General features: G+C 40.9%; 1 protein-coding gene across 4 annotated transcripts in view; it reads right to left on the bottom strand.

Annotated features, from left to right (window-relative positions):
- Positions 1 to 27071, bottom strand: part of LOC126272593 (carnitine O-acetyltransferase-like) — a 98869-nt gene that overhangs the window by 57487 nt on the left and 14311 nt on the right. For all 4 annotated transcript variants that reach the window (XM_049975525.1, XM_049975523.1, XM_049975524.1 and 1 more), the window contains exons 3-6: positions 24166 to 24332; positions 13265 to 13400; positions 4376 to 4548; positions 4128 to 4290 (exon numbers count right to left, since the gene is read on the bottom strand). In XM_049975525.1, the coding sequence (XP_049831482.1) occupies positions 4128 to 4290; positions 4376 to 4548; positions 13265 to 13400; positions 24166 to 24332 (639 nt within the window). The remainder of the gene's footprint in view (positions 1 to 4127; positions 4291 to 4375; positions 4549 to 13264; positions 13401 to 24165; positions 24333 to 27071) is intronic.

The following is a 27071-nucleotide window of genomic DNA, read 5'->3' on the forward strand; positions in this document are numbered from 1 at the left end:
GGAGGGGAAAACAGCCAAAAATATGATAGCTACACTACTGCACACAAGATGGAAGGAAAAAACCCGAAAAACCTTCCGGATCCAACTATATAAAAACCTTATTTGAAATAAAACATAGACCTTCACCTTCCATGAGATCCAACTATATGTCTGCTTGTGTGTGTGTGTGTGTGTGTGTGTGTGTGTGTGTGTGTGTGTGTGAGCGCGCGCGCGCTCATACCTATCCTTTCCCCCCCTAAGGTAAGTCTTTCCGCTCCCGGGATTGGAATGCCTCCTTACCCTCTCCCTTAAAACCCACATCCTTTCATCTTTCCTTTTCCTTCCCTCTTTCCTGACAAAGCAGCCGCCGGTTGCGAAAGCTCGAAATTTTGTGTTTGTGTGTTATTTTATTGTGCCTGTCTACCGGCGCTTTCCCGTTTGGTAAGTCTTGGAATCATTGTTTTTAATATATTTTTCCCATGTGGAAGTTTCTTTCTAATATATATATATATATATATATATATATATATATATATATATATATATATATATATACAGAGAGAGAGAGAGAGAGAGAGAGAGAGAGAGAGAGAGAGAGAGAGACTATTCATTCTCAAATTGGATACAAAAATTTTAAATACTTTATTGTTCAATGAAGAAAAAAAAAAAAAAAATTATATCTATTGATAATACTGTTCTGTCACTAGAAATAAAAAGAGTATCTTTATTTTCTATGAGATGTTTCTTTTTTGTACCAAATTTAAATTCATTGGATATAACAACACTTCCATCAATCAGTTATTTAAAATGTTATTGTCATTAAAAACATAATTCAGTATTCAATTACGTAATAAAAATTGAAGTTTAACAAAATAAAAGAAAAAATGTTGCTACTATGGAGAATCAAAATTACTTTGCAAATACAGTACCACTCAGCTACAGACAGCTTTGATAAAGAGATCAACACCTTTTATGCATGACACTGCCTAGAAACCTTCAAAGACGTTGTTCTCTAGTGCTTTTGAGAAGTGTATCCTACGGTTTTGGGAAATTTATGTTTGGGCACTGACCTTCAGACCCTGCAAGCATGAAGAAAATTGAAGAGGGCAAATCTGTAGGTCCCCTTGTCAGAAGACAGTGTCTAACTGCCTTCTGGCAACACTACCATAAGCACTACGGAATGTAGAGAATATTACTGGCTTGAGATGAGGCTAAAGATTAACAGTCTACATGAACCACAAAAGTCATTAGCCACATTTTATTACAAAGACCAAGGATGATTTCTTTAATTGCATTTCCTACCTACTTTATCATATTGTGGATGATTGGATCATTTAAGGGACAGTTTCCCAAATCTCAAACAAAGCAGCATCCAGCTCTGACACAGAGAGAACATTTGTATTCTTCACCACAGTTTAACCGAAGTTTAACAACTGAAGTGTGGTGGTTGCAGCAAGCTTGATTGTAGGGTTCTTAATTTTTGAATAACCAGCAGAGCCCACAAACACTCGACATACGCCTTCTTGCTCACTCGCAGCTTGTTCAATGCGCCATTGCCCTAACAAGTAGATAACATTGGACCACCACAGTGTTATAAACCTGACCCAGACTACAATGTGTCTCTCCAGCAGCAGCTTCTTATGTAAATAAATAGAAATGTAATATATACATATAATATTTGCATACTGCAAGGCACTCCCATAGATATGCAGGGTGAAAAACACACACACACACACACACACACACACACACACACACACACACACACAAGCAATGCTTGGTATGTCGTGGAGGAAGGCACAATGTTCAGCTTTCAAGAAGGAACATTTATCTAGAAATGCGTAGCTTGGGCACTGGAAACATCTAAGTCTGAGACGGGTGTGCGTTCCACATTACATCAATAAACCTAACACGAGTAGCACAACACGCTGACTACATTACAAACGGGCTTCGAACTGCGTCAATGAAGAGCCTACATCACTGGTGCTGAGCCTTATACAAATGAGCCAAAATGTGCAGTTGTCCTTTAAGTATTTCAATTGCTGCGTGGATTTGAGCAAAAAGGTTCTCCTCTGACAATAGAGGTGCACCATATACTATTCTTTTCATATTACCCCACAAAGAATAGTTCAGAAGTGTCAGATCTGGCAACCAATGCAGGCCATGGAACTGGTCTACCTCTACCAATCCACTTACTGGCAAAACATGGATGATATGAAAGTTTAATACACAATCTGTAGTAAATGTGCATTCATCCATTAATAGCACCAAGCTCGCGAATTGTGGCTGGAGTATGTGTTGTAAATACCACTGCACAAACTGTACCCATCATTGGTAGTCTTCCTCCCACAATCCTTAGCCTTTCTGCAGATGATATGGAAGGTACCTGTGTTCTTGGACAACATGCCATATAGCACTTTCGTCCGTGATGATGATATTTTATTTGTGGGGTGCTGAACTGCATGGTTATCAGCACCTGTACAAATTCCCAATCTCTTCACTGTCCAGTCTCACAACTGTCCCGAAAAGTGATGAGGACAACACAAACGTCCAGTTCCCAGACAGAGATAATCCTGGCCGGGAATCAAACCCAGGAGCCCGTGATTCAGAGGCAGCAATGTTAAGCTGTGGACTCATTCACTCGTGTGCAGTGCCTGTGCCACCTTCCAAGTGCTGGCAGCTGGGTCTTCTTTGAACACTATCCGCAAGTTGTCCAGCATAACGACCTATGTCACATTTTGGCATCTACCAGAGGACAAATAGTAGACTGAGGATAGTAATCACAAGTACCAAGCACAAAGTATTACTGTTTTTCTGTACAATGGGCTTACCTCGGGCAGAATATACCTATGTGCAACTTTCCAGCCTCTCTGATGTGTCTCTCAACAGTTGCTGACATGGAATGATGTCAGGTACATCTGTATTCCAAATGTTTCGCACACAATCTTGTAGCAGCTCTCCCAGTGCAATCTGCTTTGGCACATGCATGCACCATATAGATCATTTCTGCAATGGTATATGTCGCACTGCTGGCAAAAGCAATACTGCACTGGCACACCACACAAAGTATGCAGTAGATACGCAAAAGGGCTGCTTGAAGGAATGTAGTGCACGCGCAGGAATGTTACTAGGATCAAGTTGTCCATCTGCAGCACACAAATGGACAACAGGGTTGCATACCTTCTGTATTCAGACCAAAACGAATCAGAACAGTGTCACAACCGTTCATTCTCAGACTTCGACACACTCAGCCACCAAAGCCATGTATTTCTGGGTATGGGTTCATGTTTGAAAACTGATCAGTTTGTCTTCCCCACACAACATACTAAGCATTGTTTGTTTGTTTTTTTAAAAGGGGGGGGGGGGGGGGGTTGAGGGGCATCCTGTACAAAAACATGCGAGTATTTGAGTGCAACTTTGTGTCAAAATTTCAAAGCAACTGGTGAAGAACTTTCAAAGATTTAAGCTTTTTAACATATGAACATGAGGTTTTTGCTAACAATGCATCCCCTTTATTACTATATATACATCTGTATACCATATGGCACTCCAGTAGGTATACAGAACTATGTTCGTATTTGTATGTTATATTGTGTCAAAATTTCAAAGCAATTGGTTAAGAACATTAGGAGATATACGATTTTGAACAAATATGCATTTACATTTTTATTTAAATAAATTTCATTCAATTCCCTGCCAGTTATGTATGTCATGTGTCATTCTTTGCTTCAAGTGACAAATGGTTTTTTCAGGCATAACAATAAAATACATGTCAGTATCTATTCTTTGGAAATAGCAATGTATATATCTGCACAGTTTATTATGTTTCTTTAAGACTATCACAAAGATTGGGATGGTAAATACTTAAACCAATAAATCGGGAGAAAACAACAATACTTGGTAATTTCAGCTATTTACCAGTCGTGCATATACATACTTACCAATGACACTTAGAGTTAATATTACTCACCTACATTTCCAATTTTTATCCACCTTGCCAGATCATAAATAGACAAAATTCATGATACATATCTTTCCACTGAAGTTACTACCCTACACCATTCAGTTTCATGCAACAATTACTAAAACTATGCTATTGACAAATGGCAGGGCTACCAAAATAAAATAGTCGATTATAAAAGTCTTACATGATTATTACGAGTAACGATGATATGTTTTGGAGGATTTGCTGGGTCAGCAAACCAGAGACTATCTCTGGTCACTCCAGGGATTCTACATGTACCCAGTATTTTGTGGTACTGGGACATATCAAGTGGATCTTTTCCCATTGTCTCTTGAGGAAGTTTGTTCCTAAACAAAGGAAAATAAAGAAAAAATGAGAAATGAAATAACTATCTTCTACAAAATCAATTACTGAAATGGAAGATTTTCTTACTCATCAAGCAGTACTTTGTATTCCAAGGCCCCTGCAATAACCTTGGCAGCCATTTTGAGCTGGTCTTCAATTGAATGGAATGTCTGTAAAGGAAACACCAGACCTGGACTGGAATATACAACCACAGGCCATCTGTAGTCCAAGTAGGAAGCATGAAGCCACCAATCCGCCAACTGAAACAAACATAGGGGTCAACAATTATTAATCGTAAGACACGACGTGGTATCTATCACATGACCTTGCAACTAGATATATCTGGCTGATATATTTTGATACTCTTCTTCACAAGAAAAATTTCAATATGGAACAAGTCAACTATTAATGTATTTCAATTTACAGTTTAATATAACATTTGAATAAAATCTTCTCAAGCTTCCAATTGTGTCAAGTGTGCTGGGATTCAAATTTTGCTATCGTGCAATATCTTTGTTGTCTATAGATGTTGCTATGTGCATGTTTTCAAACCAGTTGTTAGTAGGTCTGTGTTACTCTCCATGCAGTGAGCTACAAATAAAGTTGTTCTGTAATTGTGTGTCGCACTTGTATTGTCAAACCACTTCCAAACAGGTTACAAGACCCAGGTTGAGCAACTGACAGAAGTAGAGTTTTTTGATTAGATGAAACCTTAGAAATTGAGAAATGAACAAGTTCATTACCACAAATAATATGGGACATATGACTGCTGCACAAGGAGTTTGACTAGAAATGCCACCATGTGATAATCACAGCACATGGAGAATACAAACTAAAGTATCACTCATCAAAGATGACACTTGGGGGATATCTATCTGGAGACATACTGCAGCTTGCAGTGGCTGGTGAATGTGAAGGACTCTTTCTTACAGCAGCTGCATACAAAGCATGGCTAGCGGCAGCAAAAGCAAACTTTATTTTATCCAGCAATCACACCGAGCTGAAGTAAATAGAGAACTGCACTACATCATCTCAGGTATGGCTTAAACTTTAAACAATATATGCATCCAAAGGACCAGCTCACAAAGCAACATTGCTGAAATGCCTCTCGCTTCACAAAATGCAACCTAGTGACGATGTGACCCATCATCTTACTGAAACCTTCGATGCTGAGGACAAGTTACAAGGAACAGATGTTGACATGAAAAATTATCTATTGTCAATAATACCGCTCTATGCCTTCCAGAGAGTTATGACACTTTTAGATGTGCTAAAGAATTCCATGTCAGTCTACCAGATATAGAGATGCTAAAAGTAAATATCTGGAAGAACACAATACAAAAATTCATTAAGACAGTGAAAGTGAAAGTGCAAGTTTCGTGATGAATATTAAACAAGGTAAATGTTTCACAAAAAAGACAAAAAGTGCTGTGAGTGACAGCTAAAGGGGAAAAAAAATCAGCTTACAAATGCAGCTTTTGTAACAAGAATGGCACAAAGCAGACAAGAGCTCTATGAAAAGTAACTGTATGCAGTCTGAAAACAATGTTGTTGAAGCTCATTGCTGTTTCTCTATGAATGAGGCTACTCTGAAGTTTTGTGACTAACATTTTTGGTGAATAACGAGTGGTTGAACATCATGCATATGTAAAGATCCAAAAGTGTTCATACATGTAACAGAAACACAGGGAAATTTAATACTCGCAGACAATTATGTTACACAGATAACTGCTAAAGATGATGTCACAGAGACGAAACTCATATAGGGACTTCCAGTAACAAGATTGATTTGGTCCAGGCCACTTGGAGCACTGCAATTTTATCAATCCTACTTCATCTCGTTTTCTTATTGGGTGATTTTAAGCCTCCCATGATTATTTCTTGTTTTGTAGAAAACACAAGCTGATTTAATTGATTTGTGTTTCTGATTACAACTCCTTGTATGTATTGCACTCTGAAATGCATTGTAAATATGTTACTCATATTCTTCTTGATTTCTGCTCACTTGCACTCTTAATTGTATTATAAATGTGTTACTTGTATCCCGCTTGATATCTGCTCACATCCATAGTATTGGAAGGAGTAAATTATTCCATCTCAGAATGAGACACATGGTGAACTAACATTAGTTACATCTTGAAATTACATTTTTTCTAGCAAATGGCTACAATTATGACAGAAGACTGATAGTGCATCACAACAGTAAGAGCAAACAAGATGAAAAGTGCAAAGAAAGAAGTTCGGAACATAAAAACATGCTTAGGTTTCTTAAATAGAACTGTAGTGTGATCTCCAGCATATGACCAAATATGAGGAAATTCAGATGCCAACCAAAAACTCTAAGAACCAACCCACAGATGATGCCTTAGAGGGAAAAAGGTGACACATCTGGGAGAAATAAGAACTAAATGTTAGCAGCTTTTGGCAGAAATGCTATTCATGTTTATTACATCTTGTCATGAGACAAATATGTAATTCTGTTTTGAATGGTGTTGCTTCTTTCCACTGAGTGCCATACATCTCAGTGATTTACAGGGTGTGGATGTAGATGTAGGTGAGTATGCTTTGTAGTTTTATTGAGTAGACCATTATTCTGTGAAAATGTTAAAAATGCAACAGCAGTGAGGCAAATGTGCTAGCCCATTATTTGAGGGTACTACAAACAATACATTTTAGCAGAAATGAATGTACCTAATTGTCCTCTCACTCCAGTGAAAATTTCCGAGGCCTACATTAAATACAAGAAAGTAAAAAAAAAAATGGAAATAAACAAAAATAACGTAGGATATGAACATATAGTTAGAATTCATTTAAATTGAGCAACTGATGCACAAATGTGTAAGCAGAATTAAACAGACATAAGACCACAGAATTCTATGTGATACAACCAGCTTATGATTCAAATACATAAAAATAATATTGGAGAAGGAAAGTTGCTACTCAGCATATAGAGGAGATGCTGAGCAGTGGATAGGCACAACAAAAAGATTCTCACAATTACAGCTTTCGGCCATTAAGGCTTTTGTCAACAATAAGCAGAATACGAGCAACATATTTACAGTGCAATTCAAAGAGTGCAATACACGCACGATTGACTTAATCAGGAACAGAGCACGATGAAGCCATCATTTTTATGTTTTGACATGTGATCAAGTACAATTGTTTCCACTTCATAACAGCCGCACTGTTGACATTGCAATACTGAATTTAACAAATACATAATTTTACAGTCAAAAGGTGACCACAATATAACTTACAAATTTTTTCCACCTGTGAAACCCAGATACTACAAATTAACCTTAGTTTTGTAAATTTCTCGTATATGTTACATTGTAGGATTACAAAAACTTTTCCAAGTACACACTTTACCACCAGAAAAGTATTAGCATCCAAAATTCATATTTCATAAAGCAACACTATGGATTCTTGTGCCATTTTTTCCTTTATTTGAAGTTCCCTGCCAAGCCACTAGTAACACTACTGTCATTCTCTTTTCCACTGGATAACTTGAGTCTTGCACTTCTTATACTTTGTTGTTTTTTGGTTGACACACAAATTGTAGCTACAGCCAACAGTGCCAATGCAGAAAAACACTTTGTATGTGCCAAAACTCTGCATAAATCTCACTTCAGTGGCAAAATGTGGGAACAATAATCACATAGTGAAATTTGAGAACACTGGTGCAGTTATTTGAGATACTAATGGTAAAGTCAATGCGACTGCTAACAGTTGGTAGCCTGTTTGCTTTACAATAAAGTAGTCCAAAAGCATACATCATTGCTAAGCAAAAAGTTACAAAAAGTGATATGCAAATCTGGCATGCTTGGTCACTTGAACTTGCAAGATATGATCAAAATGCTTAAAAATGAATATTTGAAAGTTTTGAAATTCAGTGTTGACCTAAACAGATGCACTATATGTCTTAAAGGAGAACTGACGTGCACTCCCTTAACCAAATGAGTAGGAGCCCAAACAAACTTCTGGAGTTAATCCATTCAGATACCTGTGGCCCAACAAGAGAAAAATTTCACAGTGATGCGAGATTTTTTGTGACCTCTATAGATGACTGAAGCTGAGGGTGTCAAGTATACTCCCTTTGACATAAAGGAGACGTTTTCAACAAATCTGTTGAATTCAAAAACATAGTTGAAAATCAGACTGATCATTTCAGTCAGACAATGTTAAGAACTACTGCAATACAAGAATGGACTCCATCCTTTAAATGGTAGGAATACAACAGAGCCTAACAGTTCCATACACACTGCAGCAGAATGGTGTTGTCAAACAGAAGAGTTATTCCTTGGTTCAAGTGACTAAAGGACTATTAGACAAAACTCTATTGTGAGAATTGCTGAAGAGAAAATGTGACCTCCCTCTTTTTCATACATCTGTTCAAAATGTTGTCATCTTGGATAAATTGCCAAACAAACGAAAGTTTGCTCCTAAAGACAAAGATGAGGTTTTTGTACGCTACCCTGATTGTTTGAATGACTGTTTTGTGCATGTACCAACACATCATAGGATTCATGTGTCAAGAGATGTGAGGCCAAACAAACTTATACAGACTTCTATGAAGATGAACCACACCATCTCCAAAGAAGAGGAATCAACATGGTTTCTGTGGGAAGCTATTTCAATGGTGATAAACACTGAACGAGAACCACTGTCAGACAATGAATAAATCTATGGCTTTCAATAAGATGGGCTTCCAATCACTACAGGCCAAAAATTCAATCCCAGTGATAACTTCTTATGTGATGATGACAATTACTTTTTAAGTGTAACAACTGCTCAACATTCTGGGACGGGAGTAAATTTACAGATGTTACTATTCTTTTACGTTATTTCAAATGCAACAGAGGTAAATGACAATGATGCATTACATGGCCACAATAATTGCAAGTGGTTTGAGGCCTCGTATGATGAAATCAGATCATTTGTATAAAGTGATATGTGGGACATCGTAGACAGGCCAACAAATGAAAGAATAATTATGTAAGTTAAAGGTAGAGAGGGGAGAAAGGGAAGGGAGGGGATAAAACTATTGATGTCAGCTGCATTGGGACTTTATGCAGATTCAGCCGTAAAGAGTGAAAATGCGTGCCAGGCTGGGATTCGAACCCAGGATCTCCAGCTTACTAGGCTGTTGTGTTAACCACTGAATCACCCAGACACAGCATTTATCACAATTTCTTGGACTATATCGTCATGCCTCTTGGCCGATTCACAATCCCACCTAGTGCCATCTATCCACAGTCCCCTTCCAAGTCTTCCATGCTTGCTACCTTGGGATTCCTGCAGGAGGCTGAATGTAACTGTGCATCCACACTGAAGGTGGTTGATTCATTGCCAATCATTGCAAATCAATTGTATGAATGTGTGGTGTTTGTTCTTTAGGATAAGTCCAAAAGAATAGATGCCACACACATTCCACAGATGTGATACATATTATACAAATTGAAGATGGAGGGGGAGAAAGAAAAGGAAAAGGGAAGGGAAGGGACTATTGAAGTCCACTGCATAGGGACTTGATGTGGAATCACCAGCGAGCAGAAAGAGAGATTGTGTGTGTGTGTGTGTGTGTGTGTGTGTGTGTGTCAGACCAAGATTCAAACCCAAGATGACCTGCTTACTAGGCAGTTGCATTAACCACTGTGTTTATTGTAACTGCGTGGACTATCGTGGCACGCTTCTCAGCCAACCCACATTCCTCTCTAGTGCCGCCTGTCTGCAGTCCCCGGCCATATCCTCAATGCTCGTTACTTTGTAGTTTTTGGAGGAGGTAGAACATAATTGTGCATCCATACTGAAGATGGTGGATTCATTGCCCACTGAGATGAATCAGCTATTTATTGGTGTGTGTTCTTTTGGACATGCCTGAAAGAACAGACACCATGTATTCATATGAAAGAATAACTGACTGTAGGACAGTTTTGAGGAATAAATAGAGAAGTGATGGATCTTTCCCCAGGTGAAAAGCATGGACAGTTGCATGAGGATTTAACCATCAGTCTGGAATTCAGTTTGTGGAAATATTCTCTCAGGTTGCAAGTATCCAATAATTTACACTGCTCATGGCATTGTCAGTCAAATTTGATTTGGGTGTCTCACAACTGAATATCACCACTGCATTTCTCAGTGGTGAAAATGACAGAAATAATCATGCAACAGCTGGACTAACTGATCAAATTCTTCCAAAAGATGAAAGCTGCGGAGAAAAATGACAACATAATCACGAAGGCAAGTTAATTTGTTAGGCAGACACACCCAAGCAACACAGCTCCTTTGTGTCATTGTGTCACATGTCCATCATGTTGACATACCTTATGGGGCTGATTCGATGTAACAGACAGGTGCACACATGCACACACACACAACCTTACAACAGCGGTGAACTGTCATGTGACCGCTCGGTACCAGTTTTATGCTACCTAGAGCATTTCAAAGTGACCAGTGTTTTAAGGACCTTTGCATTATAAAGCGAATAAAAACACCCAGAGGAGGAAAAAATGAGACCTACCTAATTCGTCCAGCAAGCTTATGTTGTCTGTCCAAGTCTTCAGTCGCAAGACTTGTTTGATGCAACTCTCCTTCCTACTTATCCTGTACCAGTCTTGTCTCTGCTCAATTACTGCAGCTACATCCGTTTGAACTGGCTTACTATATTTAAGCCTTTGCTGCCTCCAAAAATTTTTACTGCCCGTCCTTCAGTCCATTAACCTATTCTTTGATGTCTCGAGTTGTTCCCAATAACCTATCCCTTTCTTTCCTTAAGTTGATCAATTAACTATTTCTTTTCATATGGACAGTGATTTTCTTTTTACGTACATCCACCACGGGCTTATTACGATGGAAATATGCCATCCTGCAAACAGCACTACAATATTTCAAGGCATAAGAATAACTGTTTGCTGCTATCATCAATGCCAACACACTCTGTAAGTCTATCTTTACACAGATTGTTGTGGGATCTCAGCTGTTCAATATAAAATGTTGAATCAAAACACTTTCAGTTATTTTATTTGAGCAAACAGTTTCAGCACTACATTATGCCATATTCAGATCCACTCAACGATGCGTAGGAAGAATCCTAACACTGGTTCAGTCAAAACAGATCATCAAAGTGATTGCTATCTCAAGTAGAAATCTACGGATACCAGTCACTGAATGCTGGCCCTTATTTTGACTGGACTAGAGTTGGGATTCTTCCTATACATCGGACCTGAAGATGGTGTAATATAGTGCGGACCTGGTTGCTCAAATAAAACAACAACTGTAACTTTAGAGACTGAACATGTTTTGACTAAACATTACTTTTCCTCCTATAGGTATATTTACACTGTATAATACACTCCTGGAAATTGAAATAAGAACACCGTGAATTCATTGTCCCAGGAAGGGGAAACTTTATTGACACATTCCTAGGGTCAGATACATCACATGATCACACTGACAGAACCACAGGCACATAGACACAGGCAACAGAGCATGCACAATGTCGGCACTAGTACAGTGTATATCCACCTTTCGCAGCAATGCAGGCTGCTATTCTCCCATGGAGACGATCGTAGAGATGCTGGATGTAGTCCTGTGGAACGGCTTGCCATGACATTTCCACCTGGCGCCTCAGTTGGACCAGCGTTCGTGCTCGACGTGCAGACCGCTTGAGACGACGCTTCATCCAGTCCCAAACATGCTCAATGGGGGACAGATCCGGAGATCTTGCTGGCCAGGGTAGTTGACTTACACCTTCTAGAGCACGTTGGGTGGCACGGGATACATGCGGACGTGCATTGTCCTGTTGGAACAGCAAGTTCCCTTGCCGGTCTAGGAATGGTAGAACGATGGGTTCGATGACGGTTTGGATGTACCGTGCACTATTCAGTGTCCCCTCGACGATCACCAGAGGTGTACGGCCAGTGTAGGAGATCGCTCCCCACACCATGATGCCGGGTGTTGGCCCTGTGTGCCTCGGTCGTATGCAGTCCTGATTGTGGCGCTCACCTGCACGGCACCAAACACGCATACGACCATCATTGGCACCAAGGCAGAAGCGACTCTCATCGCTGAAGACGAGACGTCTCCATTCGTCCCTCCATTCACGCCTGCCGCGACACCACTGGAGGCGGGCTGCACGATGTTGGGGCGTGAGCGGAAGACGGCCTAACGGTGTGCGGGACCGTAGCCCAGCTTCATGGAGACGGTTGCTAATGGTCCTCGCCGATACCCCAGGAGCAACAGTGTCCCTAATTTGCTGGGAAGTGGCGGTGCGGTCCCCTACGGCACTGCGTAGGATCCTATGGTCTTGGCGTGCATCCGTGCGTCGCTGCGGTCCGGTCCCAGGTCGACGGGCACGTGCACCTTCCGCCGACCACTGGCGACAACATCGATGTACTGTGGAGACCTCACGCCCCACGTGTTGAGCAATTCGGCGGTACGTCCACCCTGCCTCCCGCATGCCCTCTATACGCCCTCGCTCAAAGTCCGTCAACTGCACATACGGTTCACGTCCACGCTGTCGCGGCATGCTACCAGTGTTAAAGACTGCGATGGAGCTCCGTATGCCACCGCAAACTGGCTGACACTGACGGCGGCGGTGCACAAATGCTGCGCAGCTAGCGCCATTCGACGGCCAACACCGCGGTTCCTGGTGTGTCCGCTGTGCAGTGCGTGTGATCATTGCTTGTACAGCCCTCTCGCAGTGTCCGGAGCAAGTATGGTGGGTCTGACACACCGGTGTCAATGTGTTCTTTTTTCCATTTCCAGGAGTGTACAAAGAGCATGTTACAGCTTTACGCACTCGTCACAAAAAGTTCTCCTTGACTACAGAATAAAATGTTGCTAGCATTGTTTCATAACTCATTACTACTTACCTGTCACACATATATTGCAACAATGAACTGGGGGAAAAAATGTGAAAAAAATTAACAAAAATTAAGAAATATGGTTAAAATTCTAAACCAAACAGATACTTACCCAATTTTCTGTTGATTTTGCTTTCTGTAGTAATAGGTTTTGGAGTTTCTCTCCTATTCCTCCTTTTGCAACAAAGTTTTTAACAAGGTCTTCTGTGACAGAATATTCTTCTGCTGTTATTAATGGCTTCACTGACCTAAAGAATGCAACAAATGTAACAATTAGTCTCTATGTTCTGGCTCAACTCATTGAAGCATTTAAATTTATATACATTAAAAACAAAGATTCCAAGACTTACCAAGTGGGAAAGCGCCGGTAGACAGGCACAATGAATAAAACACAAACACACACACAGAATTTGAGCTTTCGCAACCGGGGGCTGCTTCGTCAGGAAAGAGGGAAGGAAAAGGAAAGGTGAAAGGATGTGTTTTAAGGGTGAGGGTAAGGAGTCATTCCAATCCCGGGAGCAGAAAGACTTACCTTAGGGGGAAAAAAAGGATAGGTATATGCTCGCGCGCCCCCCCCCCCCCCCCCCCCCCCACACACACCCACACCCACACACACACCCATCCACACGTCCACAGACACAAGCAGACATATTTAAAGGCAAAGAGTATGGGCAGAGATATAAGTCAAGGCAGAAGTGTGGAGGCAAAGATGATGTTGAATGACAGGTGAGGTATGACTGGCGGCAACTTGAAATTAGCGGAGATTGAGGCCTGGTGGATAACGAGAAGAGAGGATATATTGAAGGGCAAGTTCCCATCTCCTAAGTTCGGATAGGTAGGTGTTGGTGGGAAGTATCCAGATAACTCGGACGGTGTAACACTGTGCCAAGATGTGCTGGCTGTGCACCAAGGCATGTTTAGCCAGAGAGTGATTCTCATTACCAACAAACACTGTCTGCCTGTGTCCATTCATGCGAATGGACAGTTTGTTGCTGGTCATTCCCACATAACAAGCGTCACAGTGTAGGCAGGTCAGTTGGTAAATCACGTGGGTGCTTTCACACGTGGATCTGCCTTTGATCGTGTACACCTTCCGGGCTACAGGACTGGAGTAGGTGGTGGTGGTGGTAGGGTGCATAGGACAGGTTTTACACCGGGAGCGGTTGCAAGGGTAGGAGCCAGAGGGTAGGGAAGGTGCTTTGGGGATTTCATAGGGATGAACCAAGAGGTTACGAATGTTAGTTGGACGGCGGAAAGACACTCTTGGTGGAGTAGGGAGGATTTCATGAAGGATGGATCTCATTTCGGGGCAGGATTTTAGGAAGTCGTATCCCTGCTGGAGAGCCACATTCAGAGTCTGATCCAGTCCCGGGAAGTATCCTGTCACAAGTGGGGCACTTTTGAGGTACTTCTGTGAGAGGTTCTGGGTTTGAGGGGATGAGGAAGTGGCTCTGGTTATCTGCTTCTGCACCAGGTCGGGAGGGTAGTTGCAGGATGTGAAAGCTGTTTTCAGGTTGTTGGTGTAATGGTCCAGGGATTCAGGACTGGAGCTGATTAGCTCAAATTCTGTGTGTGTGTTTGTGTTTTATTCATTGTGCCTATCTACCGGCGCTTTCCCGCTTGGTAAGTCTTGGAATCTTTGTTTTTAATATATTTTTCCCATGTGGAAGTTTCTTTCTATTAAATTTATATACAAATACATAAGACACACAATAAATAAAATGAAAGACCACAATCTAAAATAGTTAAATCCATAATAATCATCTGACATATTGGCAGTGCTACATTTTCTATGGCTGTCCTGCTATAACACAATACATATATGCATGTCCTGCTATAACACAATACATATATGCATATATGCAGTTAAATTTACAGCACACAGTCTACTTGAAATATATCTGGGGTATAAGTAAATTTTCATTACTCTAGTAATCAATACCAATGTTTAATAAAGCTCTCGATACTAACTAATATCTGAATTATTACATCTGATCACATATAGGTAACTATTTCATTCAGCGTAACTAACAAAAATACAGAGTTATTCAAAATGAATGGGACGAAAAGAAACTATTCCTGTGCCCACTATAATGACTATTTCAGAAACACACATATACACTGAAAGATCAACTCTCACAGGTTCCATGTGGGGACAATTTGTGACACAGCAGGTGTCTATCTGGTTCAGCGTTTCCTGCCAAACCCATTCCAACACTGCCTGGTCAATGGAGTAACTGCTCTGACTATCTGATGTCTCAGTTACTGAAGTACTCTGGAAACGGGGGTGCATAAACCACGTCCTTCACACATATCCAAACCAAAGAATGCATTGATACAGGGTCACGCAACATGAGAGGTCACAAAATGAATAGCACATCATTCGACCCAGTGTGGCCAATCCAGCAATGTGGAAGATGTTTGCTGAGGTGCTTACATACAAGGTCATGGCATTGTGGTGCGGCTCTGTGCAGCTGCAAAATGAAGTCAAATGACTTCAGATTCTGCAGTTGGTTAGGATGCAGCAAACATTAGGTTTCAAAGAATCATCGTCGTGTTCCAAAGAGGACTGTGCATTTTGTGTACCTCATATTCTCAAATTATGCTTGTTCACTTTGCCACTTGAGTGAAATTTGGCTTTGATAGTGAGCATAAGTCAGTCTGCGAAACCATCCACTTCTATCCCTGCTTGAAAATCAATGTGTAATTATATTTGCTTTGGTTTATCAGCTGGTTTTATAGCACCTTTGAGATCTGAATTCTATAAGCCTTGAACAGCAGATGCCTGTGCAATAAATGCCACATTGTCAATAGCAATGCATTCACTTATTTGCTGGCAAAATGCATTTATTTTCTGGGGCTTTTTTCATAAATCATACAAATGTTTTCCACCACTTCATTCTTAATGGATTGCTGTCCTGTTCTTTTCTTCTTGAATGTGTGTTCTGTCTCCCTGAACTGCTTAGCTCATCTAGCAGTTTGTGATGGTGTGGTGCCACTTTATCAAACTTGGTCTGAAAATGTCTTTGAACAAAGATTATTGATGATGGTTTGGCATATTCTATGACACAATACACCTTTTCTATTGTGGATGCCACCATTTTGAATATTAATGCCAGTGATGAACAATGAGGGCAACTTTCTGTTCTTTCACTGTTGCAATAATAGTTAACCTTTCAGTCTGCACATTTAACATATAGCAACAAAGGTTCATCATTACGTCATTATTTATTTTAAAATAAATGATGTAATTAAAAACACAATGGAGCATTAATGATGCAAATAAGACTTTATATTTCTTTGTCTATTAAATAAGTACCATAAGATGGGGAAATATGAGAGGCACTGGTAAATTTGGATGGAAACAGTATATTTCTCTTTTTATGCAAGCTTTTATTTTATGTATGAGTTTTGCTGTTTAGACCTTGTGTGTTGTCAAGCAGATTCAAAACACACATTGTTGCACTTGGAAATTGAGACTGTGGTGTGTAGCAGTTTTCAGTATAGCGCACAATTGTTAGTTATCTTTATGCAGATTGTTTCATCACTGCACTAGAAGAGGAAGAAGTGGCAAGCATAATCTCTTTATTTAAACAGTAAGAATGTAGTTAGCCTTTGTATCTCACTTGCACTAATGTCTTAAAACTATTTACAGATATCTACATACTATTTGAAGTCTGCTCAAAAAATTCCGGTACATTCGTAATTTCGCGTCAATGATTTATTGAGGCAAAATGTGGCTGGCATCTCTTCACATGCCTGTGTTAACTGTGTAACAGCAACAAGTTTCATTGTTGTATGTCTGTTAGTTCAGTGCTGTATCAAGTAGAATGCTGTGTCGCACAGTTCACGAATTTCGAAATTGCAGTGTTAGAGGAGCAACAAGCCTGCATTAAATTTTACGTGAAACTCAAGAAAATCTTTACAGACGCACACCAAATTAACCAGGGAGCATATGGGGATTAGGGCTCAAGCCATACTCGGTGTTACGAATGGTTCACATGGTTTGAAAATGGCGGCATGGAAGTTAAAGATAACCCTGGTTTAGGACACCCTTCAACGTCTACCGATAATGCCCACGTCAGGAATGTCAACGAAACTGTGTATGCCACTCTAAGACTGCCTGTCCAAGAGATTGCAGAAGAATGTAACATTTGAGTTGGATAATGTCATGAAATCCTAACACAGCATCTTGGAATCCATCATATTGCCTTCAAGTTCGTCACACGGCTCATGAGTCAAGACCAGAGAGACCTTCACCTCGCAATCTGTGAAAAGCTTTTGGATCGCGCAAATGAGAAAAAGATGCTCCTTAAGAGTATCTTAACTGGTGATGAGAAGTGGGTTGATTTTTTTTTTTTTTTCTCCAGTATTCAGTTTATTCACCACTGACCACTTATAGCGGAATAACTTTACAATAAAGTTTTTACAATTTAATTCCTTTTCTTTTAGGCATATTCTTATATACTAATGTCAATGATTATTTCAAAATACTCTGTTATCTTATAACTTCTGTTATCTTATATCTTTAGATACTCATCAGTGACTACATCTGTCAGTCTCCAGATGAGATAACACACTCTTGCTATTCTCTTGCAGATATGGCTAATGTGTTCCTCCCAGTTTAATTTTGAATCAATTTGGAATCCTAACAATTTTACTGATTTGCTTTCAACAGCTGTAGTTAAACCCAGAATTAGTTCTTGTGTTTTATCAGGATTACACAGGAGTTCATCAGAAGAAAACCAATCCATTACTAGTTTTAGTTTTTTCCTGTTTTGCCTGATGCAGTTCTGTTGTGTCATGGTGTGTATTAAGCAATGTTGTATCATCTGCATAACACACAATTGAATTTGCTCCTACATGGTAATGTTGTCATTAATTGCAATGATGAACAGTAAAGGACCTAGAACTGAGCCCTGAGGCACTCCAGTCCGAACTTCCTCCAGTGAGGAACATCTATTTTTAATTGATACAAACTGTCTCCTGTTACTTAAGTATGATTCGATTACATCCAAAGATGGTTTGTGTATGACATAAAATTCCAGTTTTGCAAGTAGGGTGTTAGATGGTATGCAGTTGAGGGCTTTGCTAAGATCACAAAGTAGGACTGATACTAGATCCTTATTTTCGAATGCAGTTAACACCTGGTTAACAACTTCAGTGACAGCAGTAGTGGTATTTCTACCATGTTGATATGCAAACTGTCAGTTGGAGAGGAGATCATGCTTATCAAAATAGTTATTTAGTTGACTGTACATTACATATTCAAAAACTTTAGAGAAAATTGGGACAATAGAAACTAGTCGATAGTTTTGGGGCAGATGCTTATCTCCCTTTTTAAAGACTGGTATCACTTTAGCAGTTTTGAGTGCATCTGTGAAAACTCCAGATTCTAAACACATATTAAAAATGAAAGAAAAAGGTTGACAGATAAGACGTATTTTTTTTTTTTTCATTACATAGTTAGAAAACCAATAACAGTCCATACTTTTTGGGGTTGGTGAACCTTGGCACAGCTTTTACAATATCCTCTGGGGTGACAACGTTCCAGTGGAAAGTATACATCCTATGGGGCACAGCACCAAGATGATCTAGTGCACAAGTGCCATTTTGCTTGATTTTGTTTTTCAGCTCGCTCACTGAGGTTAGGAAATAATTATTTACTTCTTCTGGGACCAGCAACGCATCTTGTGTATGGGTTTGTGAATTATATTGGTTGCTGATATCCCATGCTGCTTTACATTTGTTGGGAGCACTTTCAATGCAATGTTCACATGTTTGTCTTCGTAGATTTTTTTACATTTTAGATAAGCTCTATAAGAAGTATTATTAAGTTCAGGTCCTGGTTTACAAGAATTTTCATATATTCTGTACAGTCTGAGCATCTCCTTCCAAGTGAGAGCTAGCTCATCTGTATACAATTTTAGCTGTTAGTTTTTCTGTTTATGCTTAGGGCTACTTTTGATTAATGGTGAGCAAGAGTACCATAACTATGAGTATTTCCAGGAAGTTGTTAAACACCATTTCACCAGCACCCTTCCCAGGTTGTGTGTTGTATACAAAGTCCCAGTTAACATCAGATATTCTGTCAATAAATAAATTAATATATTCATCTTTCTGCCCTCTTACCCCTGTGGCATTAGACTTGATTCTCACTGATTTGTATGATTTAGGCAACTGATCACAGGAGAATGTTAAAATCAATGGTTCATGATCAGCTAGGGCTCCACTGGCAAGTCTGACATCATACATATCTCTAGAAAAATTTACTATAATATTATCTAAGCACGCCTTATCCCGCGTTGGTGTGTAATTTGTACATTGTAAATTTAGTAATCTTAAGACATTAAAAAACGTTCTAGTAACATGTTCATCACTGTTGGCCATTTCAATGTTGAAATCGCCACAGATAATTAGTTTTATGTTAGATTTTAGTATTTTCCTACATAAGCAGCTCAAATATTTCGAAAAATGTATTTACATCTCCTGGTGATCTATATAAGCTAACAATTATAGTATTCTCTACATTTAGTCTTATACAGCTAAATTCTCCATCTAGTTCTGCACAGTAAGAGCTAACATCTATTTTAGTAAACATTATACTATCTTTAACAAATATAAGGACACCTCCATTATTTCTTTCACTTCTACACATAATGTGCAGATATCCTTGAGGAACAAAATATTGTACTTGATCTTCTGTCAGTCAATGTTCTGAGAGACAAACATCATCAACGTTTTCAATACTGCAAAAATGTTCTAATTGTAATACTTTGTTCCTAATGCAGCAAATGTTCGTTTGCGTCTCAGTAACAGGTTTATCTTTATTGTTTATTGTCTGTGAACACACTCTCATTCGACTGTCGCTTTTAGCACCTAGTTCAGGTACAGGAGGTTTATTACCCATCGATTCACAGACTTATACTAAAAAACACATACATTCCAGGTATTACTCAAACCGCTACTTTCGTAGATTGTTTTATTCCGTGTGAGTCTTTCTTTAATTATATGATGTTGAGGCCAAGGTTCAATATTCACAATGGATTGGGAAAGGTTCTCGAAGACCAAATTGGGCATATAAGGTCAGATTTAATATCAAATCCATGGTGATAGTTTTCTTTGACTCTGGAGGATCAGTTCATCATAGATTTGTGCCACAAGGAAAAACTTAAGTGATGGAACTATCAGGACACGTTGCGATGCCTGTGAGAAATTGTGAGAAGGAAAAGGCCCAAAATGTGGTGAGACAATTCAGGGCTCTTGCATCATTATAATGCCCCCGTATATTCATCCCTGTTGGTTCTAGACTATCGACAAAAAACGAAATCACTGTGCTGTCTCATCCTCTGTACTCTCCAGACCTGACCCACAGAGACCTTTTTTATTTTAATTTCTAAAGTTGAAAACCCATTGAAAGGATGGGGATTTGCAACAATAGATGAAATAAAAGAAAATTCACAGGCGGCACTTCACATGATCCAGCTAGAAGCACACCAAGTCTGCTTCCATAAGGGGAAACAGCATTGGGAGCGGTGTATCAATTGTGGAGGAGATTATTTCGAAACAGCCCATGCACAATAAGTAAAGGGTAATCATAGAAAAAATTTGTAGACAAAGTTCCAGAATTTTTTTGATCAGACCTTGTACATATGTAAATTGAAAGAGGGGTGGGGAGTAAGGAAAGTACAGGGATGACTGATTTCAGCTGCATTGGGACGTTACACAGAATCATCGGTGACGAGTGATAATGTGTACAGGACAGACATTCGAACTCTGGGATCTTCTGCTTAACAGGCAAATGCATTAACCACCGTGTTATCTGGGACACAGTGTTACCACAACTCCACAGACCCTCTCCGCATACCTCACAGCCATCCTACATTCCCAAGTACCATCTGTCTGCTGTCCCTGACCATTTCATCCATGCTCACTACTTGGAGATTCCCATTGGAGGTCAGACGTACTTTTGCATCCACATTGAAGAAGGTGGATCTATTGCCTATCTAGGTGAATCAATTATATGGAAGCGTGGTGTCTGTTCTTTCGGACACGATTACAGTATGAGTGGAGAACTTACGTACAAGAAAACTCAGATTTTATCTAAAGTTTTCGGTTACATTAGGTGATCTGGTGGGCGATAGACGAATCCAGTCATTTTATGCCCACCCCTGATACTGAGTCTTGCCCAACAGTCTCACATACAGCCTCAATTTTTCTCTTGGTGGATCTGAGTTTCTTGCCTACTGCGACAAATACAACCACCTTCATTTCTATCGTGTTAGTATGTACCAAGAGCACAGAATGGGACAGAGTGCATGCATGGATTTTACAGCATTTAGCTTGCAAGCTATGCTCCAAATATGTAGCACAGCATTAGGAGGTCCGCCCGGGGAATTCAGCACACATGAAATGGCCCCACACAGATGGCTACCAGCACAGGCGATAATGACACAGCACTTGGCATGGTTTGTGGGAAGGATGTGTGTAGCAGTAAAAAGATTAATCCACTTACTCAGCACATGCCCCTCTACAGTAAGATAGTCAGTTTAAAACTTGCCCACAATTCCTCTACAATTACCATGCTGGAACTAAATGATGTCCTCTCAGTGTTTAAGGAGGATGCTAACAACTGCTTATCTGTTGCTCATTCCAGCAGAGGAATTCTTCTAACCCTCTTATTGTTAGCAGCGGGATTTAAAATATTTCCACTGGATACGTGTTGAACTAATTGCTCAAGACAGCTTCCACACTAAGCAATCTAAACTATTTTGCATGACTGTTGGTCCTTACTGCCTGCTGTAAACCCACAGACACCCCAGTCTATAATTCATAGGTTCAAGTCACCTCCAACTAATACTGCATGATAAAGGTACCTCCGCAATACTGAGCACAGACTTTCTGTAAACACTTCTACAACTGTTGCCACAGAATCACGTGGGTAGTAAAAATAACCACTGATTAATTTGTGTTCGCATTGGCTCGATAATCAAAACCAGAGAACCTCGGAATCAGACTCGGTATCTGACTCTATACACATTTTTGTCAATTGCATTGAGTACTTCCCATGCTTTGATGTCTAGGCTGTGTTTTCAATATCTGTACCCTGCCTCATTAAATATTTTGCAGCTTTCTACTTAGGGTTTCATCCAACTCTCAGTTCCATGTGTAATTTGAGTGTGATAGCTTTCCTGGAGGATGGGCAATTCAGGGACTGGGTTGGAGATGTTTTCTCCATTTACTGTTAAAAATCAAAGTGTCTTTACTTTGTACATGATCTGATTTCACTCTCCATGTAATGACTGGAGAGAATTCTTGAAAGGATCACAAACTATCGCTTGCCTCCCCGGTACAGTGCACATATCAACTGGAATCTTTCACCACCATACAAGGCAGGAGCAAAAACTTGTAGCCATGATCACAGAATCAACAGAGCCTCTGGTTATTTACTGTGAGTTTGTGTACCTTTTCCCAATGTATTTCTCTCTTAAAGGTTACATTATTCCTTAACTATGGGTTTAGTTTGACGTTCTCTTTTAAAAATTTTAAGCTTGGATCAGTTTGAAAATCCTTTTGCATAGTAGAAAATGTGAGAACATTTTAAATGACACCATTATAAGTGGTTCGAATACCTTCTTAAAAAAGTTTTGTAAAAATGCTTCAATAAATATCAAGACATCTTTTAACACATTGATAATCTATAGACCAACAATATGTAAAAGATGTATGTATTGATGGTGCAATAACAGTTAGTAGTTTCAGTGTATTGAGGAATTGCACTTTAGGTTTGTCAGGGGACCTGCAGTAAATGTGTCATGGGGCCTGTGATATCAGAATTTTGCTAGAAGGGAAGAGAGAACACTGGCCAGGAGTTACACAGTGGCCACCACTTAGTGGTACAATATATGTACATAACATGTACTGACCATAAATTTGTCTACTATGTAATACAGCTTTTGTGAATCTAACAAAGTTTAAAGAAGAGAATGTCCACAGTGTAGAGTCGCAGATAGGCACCATGAAACAGACTGCTAAAATACCTTTTTAAGCTTCCTGACAAAATTCTTCTGGAAAAGAAAATACACACATATTCACATACACTCAACTCTCATACACGTGGCCACTGGCGGACAGAGGGTGGGTGGGTGGGGGTGAGGGGGGGGTGGGGGTGAGGGGGGTGGGGGTGGGGGGGAGTTGTGCTTGTGAAAACGTGTGTGTATTTTCTATTTTGGAAGGACTTTCTCTGAAAGCTTAAATATTTCATCAGCCTTTTTCATTGTGCCTATCTGCAACTCAGTAGCTCCTCAATGTGATAACTAGCAATCTATTTTTTCCATACTACATAGATTAAGTAATTTACAATGAAAAGTGTGTTAAATATGGAATAAATGCAGACTTCTGGCCGGACTACAGATAAATTTGTTATTTTACAATTCTTTTGTACTCACAATCATTGGCTTTACCATCTCACAACCAAATTGTCACCTTCCAATGTCTTCTAGACATCAGGTTATGCAACAGGTGTGTTACCACAACCAAGATTTTGTGGGGTGAGTGGAGATGGGAGGGGAGAGAGGCAACTGCGACACTTGAATCTGATGTTTCGTACGAAGAGACAGGCGAATGGATCTGGCAGAGTTGGTGGGGCACGAAGAGAACTGATTTTAATGCAAGATACAGACTGTATAATCTGACATTTTAGCATCCAACATTTGTTAAGCTTTTAATACATATCCTGAAGATGAAATCTGCTTCTCAAGAAGTGTCATTTATTACCAGTATGTATGGATGAACCAAAATTTAATATTTTGCTAATTAAGTAACAACCTCAACCTTCACTACATTTATAAAGGGACAATCGAAATAGAGTAAACTATTGAAATTATACAGCCTAATGGCACAGAAAGTAACAATTGATTTCTGAGGTAAGATCAAAACCAATCCTACTCATTGCACACATAAATCAATGCATCCATAATGTATTACACACTTTTATGAAGCTGTCTGCCATACCTCAGGTACTTTTCCATTGTTTGCTGCAAAGCAGGAACCGGCAGATGAGGAAGTGCTGCAGGAGCAGAAACCAGATTCCTCCTAATGTGATGATGGTGATGTTGCAATGGAAAGCTAAGAAACCCATATTTCTTTTGATGCAGCATATTGTCTGATATTCTCATAGCCTGAAAAGAAATTAACATTTACCATAGTAAGACAGCCACAGAACAATGCAGTATAATTAAAAGATGAAGCCAATATGTCAAAAATCCCGGGTGGTTATAATTAAACTTACTCTATTTAACACGTCATAACACGAAAACTAATTACCGTATGAGTACCAGACTTGGTAGCATTAATGTCAAGGACATGGGGAAGAGAGAGAATGCAGAATAAGTTCAATTGAAACACTTTTAATGTGCTGCTGTTTTACATCATACCACTACATACCGGTACCATTACTGCTACAAAAGGGGCTCAATATGGAGCCCATCAGTGCCCAGAAGAGTCTGACAGCACAGGATTGCATTTTGCACAGCAGGTCGAAGAATGTCCGTAGGCATGCTGGCTACTTCTCTCGATACGCTGTTCTTCAGATTAGTACATGTGTGAATGTTCCCCTGGTAAACCCTGTCTTTCAGGTACCCCACAACCAGAAATTGCAAGGATGAGATCAGGTGACCGTGCTGGCCGAGCATTTGGAAATGATCGGCTCACAATTCAATCATTTCCAAATGTTTTTCGAAGAAGCAGCTGAACTTCACAAGCAATGTGCATGTGGTGGGGCCCCATCTCACATTAAAACTGTTGAGTTCAATCTCTCTCTCTCTCTCTCTCTCTCTCTCTCTCTCTCTCTCCTGTAGGGCGGGTATGGCATGCTGGCGAAGCATATCGCAGTAACACTGGCCAGTCACAATACATGTCTTTGGTCCTTTAGTGCCAAACTGTTCAAAAAAGAATGGGCCAAGGATGGGAACACAGCCATGAAGCCGTATCATACAGTGACATGTTCACCATACAGAGGAACTTCATGTACAGTGACCGGAGGTGAAGATCCCTACACTCGGCATAGCTGTGTGTTCACCTCACCTGTCAAATAAAAATGAGCTGGCTGTCTGTCCATATGATGGTCCCGGCCGAGCTCTCATCAACTTCAATCCTGGCGAGACAGAAGAGAAAAGTCAACAAGTCGTCGAGTATCCTCCAGTGCAAGCTGCTGTATGATATGGACCTTGTAAGGATACCATTTGAGAATGGTTTGAAGCAACCTCCATGAAGCGGACCATGGGATGTTCAACTGTTGTGACACAGCACACACACTGCCTGTCGATCGGGAATTGTACACAGCGTTGTCTGCCATAGCAGCAGCGAGATCATAAATGGGTTGGTGGCCTCTTCCCAGAGCAACGCCCAGTTCTGCAGTGGATTTGAACTACACTCCTGGAAATTGAAATAAGAACACCGTGAATTCATTGTCCCAGGAAGGGGAAACTTTATTGACACATTCCTGGGGTCAGATACATCACATGATCACACTGACAGAACCACAGGCACATAGACACAGGCAACAGAGCATGCACAATGTCGGCACTAGTACAGTGTATATCCACCTTTCGCAGCAATGCAGGTTGCTATTCTCCCATGGAGACGATCGTACAGATTCTGGATGTAGTTCTGTGAAACGGCTTGCCATGCCATTTCCACCTGGCGCCTCAGTTGGACCAGCGTTCGTGCAGACCGCGTGAGACGACGCTTCATCCAGTCCCAAACATGCTCAATGGGGGACAGATCCGGAGATCTTGCTGGCCAGGGTAGTTGACTTACACCTTCTAGAGCACGTTGGGTGGCACGGGATACATGCAGACGTGCATTGTCCTGTTGGAACAGCAAGTTCCCTTGCCGGTCTAGGAATGGTAGAACGATGGGTTCGATGACGGTTTGGATGTACCGTGCACTATTCAGTGTCCCCTCGACGATCACCAGAGGTGTACGGACAGTGTAGGAGATCGCTCCCCACACCATGATGCCAGGTGTTGGCCCTGTGTGCCTCGGTCGTATGCAGTCCTGATTGTGGCGCTCACCTGCACGGCGCCAAACACGCATACGACCATCATTGGCACCAAGGCAGAAGCGACTCTCATCGCTGAAGACTACACGTCTCCATTCGTCCCTCCATTCACGCCCGTCGCGACACCACTGGAGGCGGGCTGCACGACGACGGGGCGTGAGCGGAAGAAGGCCTAACAGTGTGCGGGACCGTAGCCCAGCTTCATTGAGACGGCTGCGAATGGTCCTCGCTGATACCCCAGGAGCAACAGTGTCCCTAATTTGCTGGGAAGTGGCGGTGCGGTCCCCTACGGCACTGCGTAGGATCCTACGGTCTTGGCGTGCATCCGTGCGTCGCTGCGGTCCGGTCCCAGGTCGACGGGCACGTGCACCTTCCGCCGACCACTGGCGACAACATCGATGTACTGTGGAGACCTCACGCCCCACGTGTTGAGCAATTCGGCGGCACGTCCACCCGGCCTCCCGCATGCCCACTATACGCCCTCGCTCAAAGTCCGTCAACTGCACATACGGTTCACGTCCACGCTGTCGCGGCATGCTACCAGTGTTAAAGACTGCGATGGAGCTCCGTATGCCACGGCAAACTGGCTGACACTCACGGCGGCGGTGCACAAATGCTGCGCAGCTAGCGCCATTCGACGGCCAACACCGCGGTTCCTGGTGTGTCCGCTGTGCCGTGCGTGTGATCATTGCTTGTACAGCCCTCTCGCAGTGTCCAGAGCAAGTATGGTGGGTCTGACACACCGGTGTCAATGTGTTCTTTTTTCCATTTCCAGGAGTGTACTTCATCATGCTCCGAACAGCAGATGGAAGAAGATCCTTTCAGCTGGCAATAATCTCGATGTGCAATAATCAAA

Source organism: Schistocerca gregaria, chromosome 5 (assembly GCF_023897955.1).
Source record: "Schistocerca gregaria isolate iqSchGreg1 chromosome 5, iqSchGreg1.2, whole genome shotgun sequence".
Lineage (NCBI taxonomy): Eukaryota > Metazoa > Arthropoda > Insecta > Orthoptera > Acrididae > Schistocerca > Schistocerca gregaria.